Here is a 12940-nt window from a genome sequence, read left to right as displayed (position 1 = left end):
TGGGCGGAGCGGTTCAAACTCGCTGCGGGCGACCGCCGCCGCCGAGGCTGTCGGGAAGCAGCGCGGCGCCGCAGTGCGGTATCCGGGACGGGGCCGCGCCTTCCCGCCCTCGGTTGCCGCTTCCCGCAGGCGCCATGGGCTGGGAGGAGAAGCAGGTCCGCGGGTACGGCGAATTCGTGCAGACGGCGCAGCGCTACCACGGCCGGCCGATCTTCGCGCTCTTCTGCGGCGACAAGGATGCCGAGGGCCGGAGCTGGTGCCCGGACTGCGTGACTGGTGAGGCCCGGGGAGGTGCGGAGGCTCCGCCAGGAACTCCGGCCGCCTCCTCTCGGCCCGCGTGGCGCCGGCGCAAGGCGCTCTCGTTGGTCTGAGGCGGGCGGAGCGGCGCCGGGCGGCCTCGTGGGGGACGCGGCGGGCACTCCGGGCGGTCGCGGCGCGGAGGCCGAACCTCTTAGCGCGCGGACGGGCGCGGACTGCCGTCTCCCGCTGCGGTTACCCTTGTCCTTAATCCGGCCGCCGCTGCAGGCCGCTGTGGCCGGGAGCTGCCGCAGCTGCTGCAGTGCCGAGCCGCCCGCACGTGGGACGTAACGCCGGTCAGCAGAGGCTGGCACAGAGGATGGTTTTTCTGTCTCAGCAAAGAATTCGATGTAAATCTTGCATGAATCTACTTCTGCTTTGCCTAATAAAAGGCAGAAATAACCCGTGTTCGGGAATGGAATACAAAGGCAGGTCCTCAGAATGCGTCACACTGAACTTTCAGGATCGTATCTGCCGGATTGCGCAGGGCAGCAGCTTGCCGCTGTTCTGTTCGGTCTCCTCCAGTCAGCAGACCGCATGTTCTGACTTAGAGCAGCAATTGGGCTTCGTGCGAAGGCCGGTCCCTTTAACATTGACAGTATGCACTCTGCAGTGCTTATGGATGACCACATGAAACAGCATAGATCTCTGCCCGAAGCAGACAGTGTTAGATAGCAGCACTGCTGGTCAGACTAAATGCTCGTGATTCTGTAGCATGGTGTATTAACACTGAGAAATTACTCTCTAGCTGAACCAGTTGTGAGGAACGAACTTCATAACATGCCTGATGAATCAGTGTTCATCTACTGTCTTGTTGGAGACAGAGCCTAGTAAGTAACTGTTTTAATGCAAACAAACATTTCTTAGCTCTTCCTGGCCTGGAAGTTAACTAACCTCTTGGTACTAACAACTGAATTAGTTCTGTGAATGTAGAGGTCTACAGTTCCCTTAAGTGGACTACTTGCATGTTCTAACAAGGAGATGGGGAGGTGGGAGGCAGAATCATCCCTTTGAAAGAATTTTAACAGTCGAATTTCAAACTGTATTTTTACAAGTTCTGTGTAACTACACTCTTTGCTAACAGCTGGAAAGATCCTAACAATGAATTCAGGAAGAATCTGAAACTAACAGGAGTGCCTACACTACTTAAATACGGAACAGTAAGTCATTTATTGTATGCTGTGGGTCTACATGTTTTCTGATACCTTCTCTTGTTTCAGGAGAACGGACAGTGTGGGACACCTTTCCACTCTTATCCATGCACTTTTCCTAGTTCAGATTAGTTTTCTCTCAGGGAACTACCTCCCTCCTGTAGAACGTTCTCTGTAATGAACTTATCAAATAAAATACATACACTTAACACATCTTGTTTGAGGGGTAGGCTAAGTACTTAGCAACATGTTGTCAGTTTTCTGACTTACAGCTTCTCAAGTATTAAGAACTCCAAATGCTGGATTATAGGAGTACAGTAGGATTGTGTGTAGCATACTCCTAATTCAGACAGACTACAGCTCTCACTCTTGTGTACTCTCCTATGTAACAAAAACATTTACATACCACACCAAGTTTTAACTTGGACCCACTATTTAAATCAACAGTTACTTTTGTAGGAATGCTTCAAAGAACAGAAAACACACAGGCATTTTTCATCTATCCTTACACTGCTTTTTCTGCTCCACACACCAACTCCCACTTGCCATCTAGCAATAATGGTTGCTGTAGTATGGCTAATACTATTAGGTGCAAATAGCTCTAGTCTAGAACAGATTTGTTAATTACTCCTAAAAACATCTTTTCTTTCAGCCTCAGAAGTTGGTTGAAGAAGAATGTTTTAAAGCAGATCTTGTGCGTATGTTGTTTACTGAAGATTAAATCCTCCAGTAGTCAATCATTTATGAAGATGTTTGTCTTGTTAATTGCATTGCTCTTTCCTGGAATCCTCACTTTTTTTTTTCCCCCCCAAACTGTCATGGTAAATTACTTTTGTCTAATCAAGATGAATGTCATTAAATTCTAGGTTCAAACCTTTTCACTAAAGTCTTGCAACAAAAAAGTTTTCTTCGTTGAAATAAATTTTAGTCTGCCAAGTCTCTTTACAAAGAAGCCAAGCTCAAAATGCAAACCAAGGTGGTAGCCTACTTTTTCTTAACAGTAATACTTAATTACTAAGTTAGACCTTTTAATAGTGGATGAGGGGGAGGTGGAGAAGAGCGGTAGAAGAAAATACTTTTTCTTCCTGAAGCTAATTTTATGCAGCTGCTGAAGCTGTCAAGATAAGTTTTCAATATAATGTTTAATGGCTGATCTGTTCAGCACCAAGTATGATGAGGTGAGGGCTAGCAGTCTCCCTGTCACTGTGCTGCCGCACCTACTCCTACAAGAATATGAAATACAGTGTGAATACAGCATGAACACAATCTAAAATATGAAAATGAAATCCTTCATAGCTACCATGATCTACATTCTTACAGAAAAAAACAACAACCCAACAGCTATACAAGAAGGCATGATAAATGTTTCTCCAATTTTGCAAGTGTTTACAACTTCTTTGTAACAGAACCTAAGAAAACAGGCCATAGCTCTGTTCCACTAAAGTTTCTCATTACCCATCTTTGCTCCACTCTGGTAGTCCTTATCTCTTCACACTTCATTTTTTTTGTCTCTAAAATACATTGTGAAGAGAATTCTTAAGACACCCCTGCCCACACCCTCAAAAAAAGCAAGTAAATAGAATGGACAAGTAATAGCTCAGCTTTGTTTCCAGGCAGAAAATTACAAATTCAATTTTGTGCAACAACCATAATCACTTCAGCTTTGCTCATAAAGAGCAGTACATCTTAGTCATGACGCTCGGAGACATATCATTGTTCTCCACAAAACGTGCCTGCACTGTAGAAGCTTCTGAACTACATTTTTTGTTGATACAACAATGTCAGTGCCTTCAAAAATTAGGCTTGGTTTTCAAAAGGAACAAATACTGTAAGTAATACTCTTAACAAGATTGCCCATGCTACAAAAGAAATGGCAGTAGATTTTTACAATAGGAGACTGAAACATGTTACAAGCTGGTGAAAGACAAAGTCACTTGACATCACACATTAAGTGTATACACACAGCAAAACCTACAAAAGACAAAAGACTTCATTCCTTTCTTGTAAATACTTGGATTAATGCAAAGTATACATTATCATCGCTCTTCCAAGTGCTTTTCATTTTACAGAGGTGTTGTTTTGTTGCTGCTGCTCTGCTAGTGCTTGCTGCAGGCGCATTCTCTTCCGTGAATAGTGCTGCCAGTGAAGAATCTGCTGCTCATCAATAAACTTAGCACACTGAGCATTTACCAGTTCTTTGCGAAAGTGTTCATACTGGAGCAGCTCTAACATATGCAAACACTGAGGATACCTGGATTTAAAAAAACGAGTTTTACAAGGTACACTAAAGCTGGAGTCTCCAGTATCTCTCCAGTTCATTATTTTAGTCATTTAATGCTTTATGCAAGTACCTGAAACACAGGGCTGTACATATGCAGTGTAACTTAATATCTTCAGTAACTACAAAGCCATAAAACATGGAATCTAATAACAACATAAGTACATAACATACCTGATTAGAATAACTTTTCCAAAGATTAGATTTCATTAAAACAAATACAAATTAACTAGAATAGCTGTTTCCAGAGCTCATTTGAAGTAAACAAAAACTGTTCAAAAACTGTGAAAGAGTTTTAACATTAACAGAAAAATGATTCTTTGTGTAGGTACTAACAGTGCAAAAGTCACTCTCAGAATGTATTTAGTGGGCTGAAGTAGTTTTGTCCCATGATTTTCAGCAATCTTGTTTTAAGCAGATACAAAGTGCAGATAAAGGTTGCAAAAGGCAAATTCACGCATAAGTCAAGAGTGAAACGTTCTCTAATTCTGTCTATTCCAGACTACAGGAAACAGGAAAATTTATACTGCATATAAACACAGTGCAGGTTTTGGTTGCAGGGAGAAATCAAATATGGACATGGTACTTTACAGTGCATAACAGAAGGTAAAAATCATTAAAATGCAGAAACCTAAGGGAGTTTAATACTTACTTCAAGTATTTTGCATATTCAGGTTCTTTCCAATACAGTAAATATTTAAGATAGTTTACAAAAGCTTTGTCTTTGAAGTATCCTCTTTGTGCAAGAACTGAAATAACAGACAAGGAATTGTCAGCTATAGAAATATGAAAAATTTGCCAAAGTTCATGAATATGTATTCACAAAACTATACAAAAGAGGCACGCGAGTCATAGTTTTATCACTGCAAGTTTTTACAACTCAGTAAAAAACGTATCTTAACATTCTAAGTATAGTGAGTTGGTCTCATCTCCTCTGCCCCATATAACTTTTACAAGGATGTGAAAAGTTTTCAAAAACAGGAACTTCTGACACATCAAAACTGTCAGAGAAAACCAAAGAAATTAAGTACTTTACCTGAAATTATTATTAGTATTAGTTAAATTCTGGTACTTCTTAGATTGAAATTAATATTATTTATTTTTTACTACAGATGTGAACTTATTCTCCACTAGACAGATGCATTTTATTTCAATAAATATTTATTTCACATTTTAAAGGTATTGTTTCCTCCCTCTTCCACCTCACCTTTGAAATTTGGACAAATTAAAGCATTCTTGGACTGCTTTTATCCTGTTAAAGACTCTTCCCTTTTCTTTGTTTAGCCTTTCTCCTCCTCCCCCCCGTTTATTTGTAATCATTCTGTAATCATTAAGCTGTTAAATAATATTAACTTCTCAGGACTCTGACATTAAGTACTCACAGTTGAGATAATTGGGATTTGCTAGGCACTGAACAAACTCCAACTCCAGCTGGAACCGAAGTCGATTTCCTGTATCATCTGATTAGGTGAGAAAAAAAAGTAAAAACTGGACCCACGTGATAGATTTGGAAGTGAGTTTCTCAATTTGCACCATACAAATAGAAACATTTAGAGAGGAGATAAAGCAGTAATATGGGTTCTCTTAGCACAGTCTTTTCTATTACATGAATCTGTGTTGGGCCCATGTTAATACGTGTGCTGTTGGTGTTTTAAACAACTAAACATGATGCAAACAACAGAGAAATACCCTCTGACTTCATGTAGAATAAAGGGAAAGGGAAGAGAAAGGGACCAGGCATTGGTAGAAGGAAAATTTGAGAAGTTAAGTAAAGAGTACTGCAAACAGCTCACTGAAAGCTTCCTTGCACATAATTTAAGAAATGCTTACTGTGAGGCTGCCTTTTTTGTTTGCATATCCAGGGGTCAGCACGATTCTACCGTCCTATGAAGAAAGGCTGAGGGAGCTGGGCTTGCTCAGCCTGGAGAAGAGAAGGCTTAGGGAGACCTTACTGTGGTCTTTCCATATGGAAAGGGAGCTTATAAAAGAAGATGGAGGCTTAACTTTTCATCCTGACTAAAAACAACAGGACAAGGGGAACGAAAAACAAACAAACAAAAAAAAGCAGGTTAGATGTCAGGCAGAAATTCTTTTCTGGCAGGGCGGCGAGGCCCTGGCTGCCCAGAACCGTGGTGCCCCGCGCCCGGAGGTGCATCAGGGCGGGCTGGAAGGGGCCCCGCGGAGGCGCTCTGGCGGGAGGTGCCCAGCGCGGCAGAGTTGGAACAAGCCGGCCTGCAAGGTCCCTTCCGTCCCACCGTTCGGGTCTCTATGAAAGATTTAGCTCCCCGACCACAGACGCAACGTGGGGTGCCTCCGCTGCCGCGGCGCCTCCACGAACGACGCGAAGCACTCCAACGGGGCAAACCGGCGCTCTCTCCCTGGTCAGCATCGCTCGCCCTGCCCGACCCCCGCCGCGCCGCAACGCGCCGCTCACCTGTATCCATGGCGGCCAGCCGAGCTGCGCCCCCCGCCCGGGCTCAAAATGGCGGCGGGAACGCCCGCTGTCGGCAGACGGAAGCCCGGCGGGCGGTGCAGCGGGGCGAGCTGGGAAGGCGGCGGCGTCTCCTAGCAACGAGCTACGCCGCGCGGCCGGGCCTGCGGAAGCGGATGTCGCCGATGCAGGCGGCGGCTCGCGGTGGCAGCCACGTCGGCTGCGGGACACGGGCCTGGAACTTACCTGGCACTGCTGTAGCTCTTCTGGGAGGCAGAGACGTGGCGTCAAGACCTCTTTTTTTCCCGTCGATTTTTGGACATATGTTTTCATGATTGTGCCGTGAGCAAGCCAGTGCTGAAGATGTCCCAGGAGGGCCTCATATTCCAATCCGAGCTATTCATTTTTCCCCTTTATTTTGAAAGGAAGCTGTTACCAGACAGGCAATACAGTTCCAAATCCATTAGAAGGTACCTTTGGGATCAGCATTCGGTTTTTTTTTCTAGGCATGTGTGTGCTTGAGCAGTGAAAGGTAAAAGAGGACTGTATGCCCGGAACATTCATTTTAGCCTTGCGCTGGATGAGCCATTGTTGAACATTTCCAAATCAGAAGGAAATGGAAGGGAGGGAATCGCTCCTGACAGACCTGTTTTGCTGGTTGTTTTTTGGTTGTTGGTTGGTTTGTTGTTTCTTTGCTTTTCTTAGTCTTTCTGCATGTTAGACTTTTTTTTTTTTTTTTTTTTTTTTTCCCATAGCAACCTATGGTAAGCTGATTTCAGTCAACCTCTACAGTTTATTCATTAAAAAGTTGTATCATAGTGAAACCAATTAAACAAACACTACCGGAACGTGGAACAGGACTGCACTGTTGCATCTAGAAAAGAGTCCAGCACTCGGATTGCAAGTTTATTCCTAATGCTGCATTTATGGTTGGGGTCCCACACTCAATTTTTGTATCTTGGTTAAAACAAAAACTGGTAGGGTTTGCATTGCATTATTAGACACTTGTGTACCAGTATGCACTACACAGACTCAACGTGAATCCTGACTAATTCTTTTTTTAAATTTGTGATTTGCGCTTTTCAGTTGTTAAACTATTTTCAGTGTCTTAGCATTTTTCTGTAATGCTATCTCTTTCTGTGTAGTGTAATTATTCCCCCTTAGCCCCACTAGAAATTAGGTTATAAGACTGCCTAAAAAAGACTTCTGCATTACTTTCCTTAATAAAATAGGACTTTTTTTTTTTTTTAACAAGGTTTTAGCGGTTGTGAGTACTAACATTACTATAGCAAAATTAGCCAGTCACTCCCCAGTAAACATAGACTTTCGTCTAAAAGCAGAGATCAAACAGATCCCATGCATCTACAGTGCTATTCTGGAATGTGATTTATCTCCCAAGACTGACTTCAGAGGAGAGAATCCTAAGAAAGGCTTGGTCACATGAATTAAATTACTATGTAGGTTTGCCAGAGTAAAGTGAAAGAACTCAATTCTTGGCCATCAAAACTAGGAACAAAATTGAAAGTTAGAGTTATACTACAAAAACTAAGAATGTTCTCTAGGAAAAGCTGATTTATGCTTTTAAATATTAGCTTAGTCAGACTTTCAGGGAAGAGATTAAAATTCATATCTTAGCCAAGAGTTTTCTTTTTTATCATCATGAAATCAAAACATCACAGTCTCGGTTTCTCCTTTTATAGGAGTTAAACTGCTATCCCTATTGTTCTGTGTTTGAGCACTGGCACTGAACCCTTGTTTTCCTAAAGCATTTTGAGAGTATGCTAATAGTAGATCTAGATATAAAACAGACACTGGCTAACAAACAGACTAGATAATGTTTTCTACCCGAAGCAAATAAAGCTATTCAAAGTTAAAAATTACACTCAAAAAAAGGACACTTTGCTGCAGTAGTAATTATAGACAGCATCAGGTAGGCGACAATAAAATCAAGTTTGTGATATGTCCTTATGAATTATATATTTAGGAATTATATATTTATACACAGGAGAAAGTAGAGTCTCGTATGATGTGCTATGAGCTCCTGAAGATGAAAACTGGGAAGTGAGACACTGCTAAGAGTTTATGATATCACAGTACAGTGCATTTGCATCAAAAAGAAAAGGTTCAGGAAAGCTTTACAACTGAAAACAACGATCTCATTGAACAGTAAGTACTTCATGCCCGATGCTTAGACCCTCAGACATCTGCTTTTTTTGTAGAATGCAAAATTATATTGACATGGATAATGACATCTTAAAAGATCTTACTCGTAGAATGTAATACAGAATTTTGCAGACTGGAGAGTAGTCTGCTTCAAATAGAGTTAAATAACAGAGAACAGAGCATGCATTATGTTAGCATTATGTTATAAATATACCCAGCCAGTACAAACTCTGCAATTTTTTTACTCCAGTGTTATAATTACAATTGAATAGAAGCAAGATCATAGTTATCACTGACTGAAACAATTGTTAGAGCATATTTAGTTAAAGGCTTAACTATTCATCAGGGTTTTTTTTGTTTGTTTTTTTAGGTCAAGTAATAGGCAGGTAACACCTTTCAGAAGTGAAGCTATCACAGTCACCATAGAACAGTCTTCATTTGAAGACTATTAAACTCCATTGAGCGAAGAAGTAAGTTTGGCAAAAAGGTGTAAAAAGACTTGGATGTCTGTGATTTACAGACCTGGCAATGTGTACTCATATAACTATGGTACTCCTCCATATACAGAAGGCCAATATGAAGCCAAGAATTCCAAACTAAAAGGCAAATGTTCAGAAAGCATTTTGTTTTTCTTTAATAAATTGGTTAGAAATGTCAGTCTTCTTAGGACATGTACAATACGGATAACTTTGAGGTCAGCCTTTTGTAAGGAGCAATATGATTTGAACTTTAGAACAACACTGCAATCAACATTTTCACAAGGTATTGCTTGTCATTTTGAAGCAAATTTTAAGGTGCTTTAAGGAAATAATTCTGTAGTGAGCCAAGAAATATGGGACCTTATTTAAAAAAAAATAGAGAAGCATCCTGGCTCCACAACTGACGACAAAGTTTGAAAATGTGACCTTCTCCTCCGTAACAGCCTAAAATTCAAGAGCTAGATGAGCACACCATCACCCCACATGCAGAAGTACTGACTAACTAAATTTTGGATGTCTAACTGAAATTTGGATGTCTAGTTTAGGTTGTTCGGATTTGGCTATACCAAAACAGCAGATAAATTGGTTTTGTAGGTTTTGTAACTGATAAATACATTTTAATCCCCCTCCTCCCAATTTCCAGACATGAACAACAGAAACAAGTAGTAGACTATTGCACAGAGCTTCTCTGACAGCTCATAGACTGAATTCTTGCCTAGTGAAGGGGGTCAAAACCTCAAAGCTTTCCTGAAATTTTGAGGGGAATGGAAGAGCACTAGCATAATTGTCTAGAAAAATAAAGTTGGTAGATCATGCACATTCAACTTGTTCATCCCAGAAATGCTGAATGGGCCAAACTGCTGTAACCTCTGCTGGAAATCCAGATCCCAAAGAGCTTTAGACTTAAGGATGCTTAGGACAAGTGCTAAACCACATGCACCATTTAGATGGATTGTTATTAGCAGAAGCATTTCCAGTGTGCAGTACTGCTAGCCCATCAGTCCTCTTATTCAAGAGAACAGGGTCTTTAATTCCACTAATTTATTATTGTTTATTTCTGCCATCAGGTCTATAATGCTGATAGACATAAGTATTAATATTTAGATAAAAATGAGTCATGCTAGTGAAATCGTTGTGGCTAAATAGAAAAAAACAAGAAATCAATTGTTTGGATTTTCTTTTTTTTTCTATTATCATCTCACCTGCCTGATTTGAGAGAATCAAGAGAACTAGATTCTTCTGATCTTGTACAGGAATATACAGCTGCACTTGAAATAGTATTGCACTTTTATAGCTGAAGAAAAGAGTGCTAGAAACACAAGGTCTCTGGTAATGAAAATGTTATGATTCGTGGGATTCTTTCCTGCTGGCAAGTAAAACTTGAAATATCCCATACAAATTCACCCACAAGCTCATCCACCCATGATGAAAATAACTTTAATTCTTGGTCATTGCAAAGGTGGTATACAAATAGTTACAATTTCATGGATGCCTACCTAAATATTTGGCAACAACATAAGACCCTTCTTTAATTGCTTGCTAGCCAACCTGTCAATACTTACAGTTAAGATTGTACAGCACTTATTCAAACAAAAATGCTGAACTCCTTAGGGAGCAAATCTAAATATAACTCATGTAGACAAGTCCTATAATCTCTGAACATCAGGCCTACACTAGAATGGACTATGTCCATGCATACTTAAATAATGTGAAGTAACCTGGAGCTTATGAATAATTACACAGCAGTGTAAAACACACCTTGACGTGTTACTTGTGTTGTGTTCGATTTTATTTCTTGCCATATTGCAGAGTTAAAATCTTAATTGAAATATTTTTAATAATTGCTATAGAATCACATTTTCTCTGGGATAAGTTCATCAGTCTCTCTTGGCCCCCTGCTCATATGTTACAATTAATAACCTGTTTGTCAGCTGTTTGAGGTTTTTTTTAAGCCTAATGAAAGCAGCCTATTGTATTTTGTATCTGTTCTTTCCTAGGCTACTTTCTACATTAAAAAAAATAATAGTGATAAAAAATTAATGTACATGTTTGTAGAGAACACTAAGGAATGTTTGTATCTCTTCCTATAATAATAATTTCAGAACTGTTTGATCTTGCAGACCTCCTGTTCTACCACTGCAAGAACAAAAGGAGCAGATGTGCCAGGATTTGTTCCTTGATTATTTTTCTTTCTCTTGAGCACATCGAGATCAATAGAATACTTCACATTTCCTTAACTGACTTTGGGTCTCTCACCACCTTAACTCTACAATTTGCTTTGGAAATTCAAGAGAAAAGATAAAAACCTAGTGCAAGATTAGCATCCTGGGATGACCCTTTCTCTTGAATCAGAAAAGTAATTATAAAAACTAAAGGGAAAGAGTACGCAATGAATATCTGTTCACCTGGGATTAGAGTCACCACTGTCAATTCATGTACTTTTATTTATCTTTTGGATTTGGTGGACAGATCACTTGCTCGAGAAGGAATTGGCTGGATGGTTGCACTCAGAGAATTGCGGTGAGTGGCTCAACGTCCATGTGGAGACCGGTGGCAAGCGGTGTTCCTCAGGGACCAGTGCTAACATCTTTGTAGATGACACGGACAGTGGGATTGAGTGCAGCCTCAGCCAGTCTGCAGATGACACCAAGCTCAGTGGTTCAGTTAACGTGCTAGATGATCTTAAAGGCTGCTTCTAACCCAAACCATCCTAGGACTTTTGCCTCCTAGGATTTATGCCTCCCAAAACATTTAGGGCCTTTTTTCTGATCCTCTGATTCCCACTCTTAGAGGTGATAAAGCTAGAGGGAGAAAAAACCATCCTTGTAATTTTAATTCCTTAAAGCTTCTCAGGAGGCAGAGAATCCTGACCTTCTCCCTAACTATATTATACTGTGCAGGTACCGGTCTGCAGGTAGATCAGTTAAAATGCAGTGCAATAGAAGAACTCCACAATTGAGATAACAGCTGCAGTGATATATATAAATTAGCAAAGACTGGAGAGGTGTTTCATGAAGGACACGTGCGTCAAATTAACTCCTAGAATGCTGACCATCATCAGCTCCTATCAGTCCAAAATGAAAAAGAAAATAACTCCTAATAGTTAGGCCCTAATCACTTGCAGGGAAAAAAGTCAATATTTATATATTTGAATACCTATTAAACAAGGGTAAATCTCCCAGTACGAATTCTCAAAGGATTGTTTCTAACTGGGACATTTCCAGTATATTAGGGTGATATATTATGATTTGCTCTTATTGATCTAGTTCACATATATAGACAGTTATGATAAAAAGAGTCAAGGGTAAGCTCTGAAACGAGACATTGGAAGGCAGATGAGGTTAAGGGGCTACTCTCAGGGAAGTTTCAGCTGTTGTATTTTTCCCCCAGCCTTTGTTAAAAGAGGAGCTAAAACCTCCGCCACCTTCAGAGAAAATTTTATTTTTAACCATATGGTCAAGACAAGCTGTTGAAGAAAAATACACACTTGCTCCAGAAATAATCACTGCTTAATTGAAAAAAATCACCGCTTAATCAAAAAATGGTAGTAGTTTTATTTCTAATGGAAAATTTGATATTCAACTTGCTTGCCAAAATATTTGTGAAGACCCAACCCACATTATTGTTCACGAAGAATAATTCACACATGTTGGCTGTGATAGTATCTGGTACACCCAGTTCTGTCAACAGTATGGTCTAATAATGTTTTATGAGACCCACATTCTGACCTGCATGAGTTTATGAAAACTTCTTGAAAAGCTGCATGCTAAAAAAGACCACTGAGTAATTAGATGTGGGTAAATAAAGTAAACACAGAAAGGATAACTTTTTTTTTCCCCTGACAGGAAGAACGACTTCTTCCTTATGACCAGAATAGACCATCTACATTTACACTGTAACTAATGAGCAACTGTTGACACAGTGCCACAGAAAAAAGACAAAAAAACTAGATGGGCAACCAAATCTTTTTCCTATAGTCAGATCTGTTTTTAAAAAGCTACCAAATACATCGTTTAACAATTCCTAATCGTCTTAGAGCAATGTGCTTTCCAAACCTTTTACTTTCCAAATGACTTCCAAGTGTCCAGGGCTGTAGTTTTATCACATCACACATGTGAAAACAATTACTAGCTGGTTCAGT

At 40.4% G+C, this 12940-nt stretch overlaps 2 protein-coding genes across 2 annotated transcripts; one reads left to right on the top strand and one right to left on the bottom strand.

Moving 5' to 3' along the window:
• Positions 1-72: 72 nt before the first annotated feature.
• TXNDC17 (thioredoxin domain containing 17) lies at positions 73-2190 on the top strand. Its single transcript, XM_042879778.1, has 4 exons — positions 73-276; positions 1046-1127; positions 1382-1457; positions 2101-2190. Exons 1-4 carry the CDS (start codon positions 135-137, stop codon positions 2167-2169), a joined length of 369 nt encoding a protein of 122 aa, XP_042735712.1. The 5' UTR covers positions 73-134; the 3' UTR covers positions 2170-2190.
• An 842-nt stretch (positions 2191-3032) lies between these two features.
• Positions 3033-6253, bottom strand: MED31 (mediator complex subunit 31). The gene is made up of 4 exons (XM_042879777.1): positions 6161-6253; positions 5109-5186; positions 4379-4475; positions 3033-3699 (listed from the first exon to the last, which is right to left on the bottom strand). The coding sequence occupies exons 1-4, from the start codon at positions 6168-6170 to the stop codon at positions 3507-3509; spliced, it is 378 nt and encodes a 125-aa protein (XP_042735711.1). The 5' UTR covers positions 6171-6253; the 3' UTR covers positions 3033-3506.
• Between the last annotated feature and the right edge of the window lie 6687 nt (positions 6254-12940).

Source organism: Lagopus leucura, unplaced genomic scaffold (assembly GCF_019238085.1).
Source record: "Lagopus leucura isolate 7727_CA_CO unplaced genomic scaffold, USGS_WTPT01 Super-Scaffold_100024, whole genome shotgun sequence".
NCBI classification, from domain to species: Eukaryota; Metazoa; Chordata; class Aves; order Galliformes; family Phasianidae; genus Lagopus; species Lagopus leucura.
This window is presented reverse-complemented; position numbering and strand designations above follow the sequence as displayed.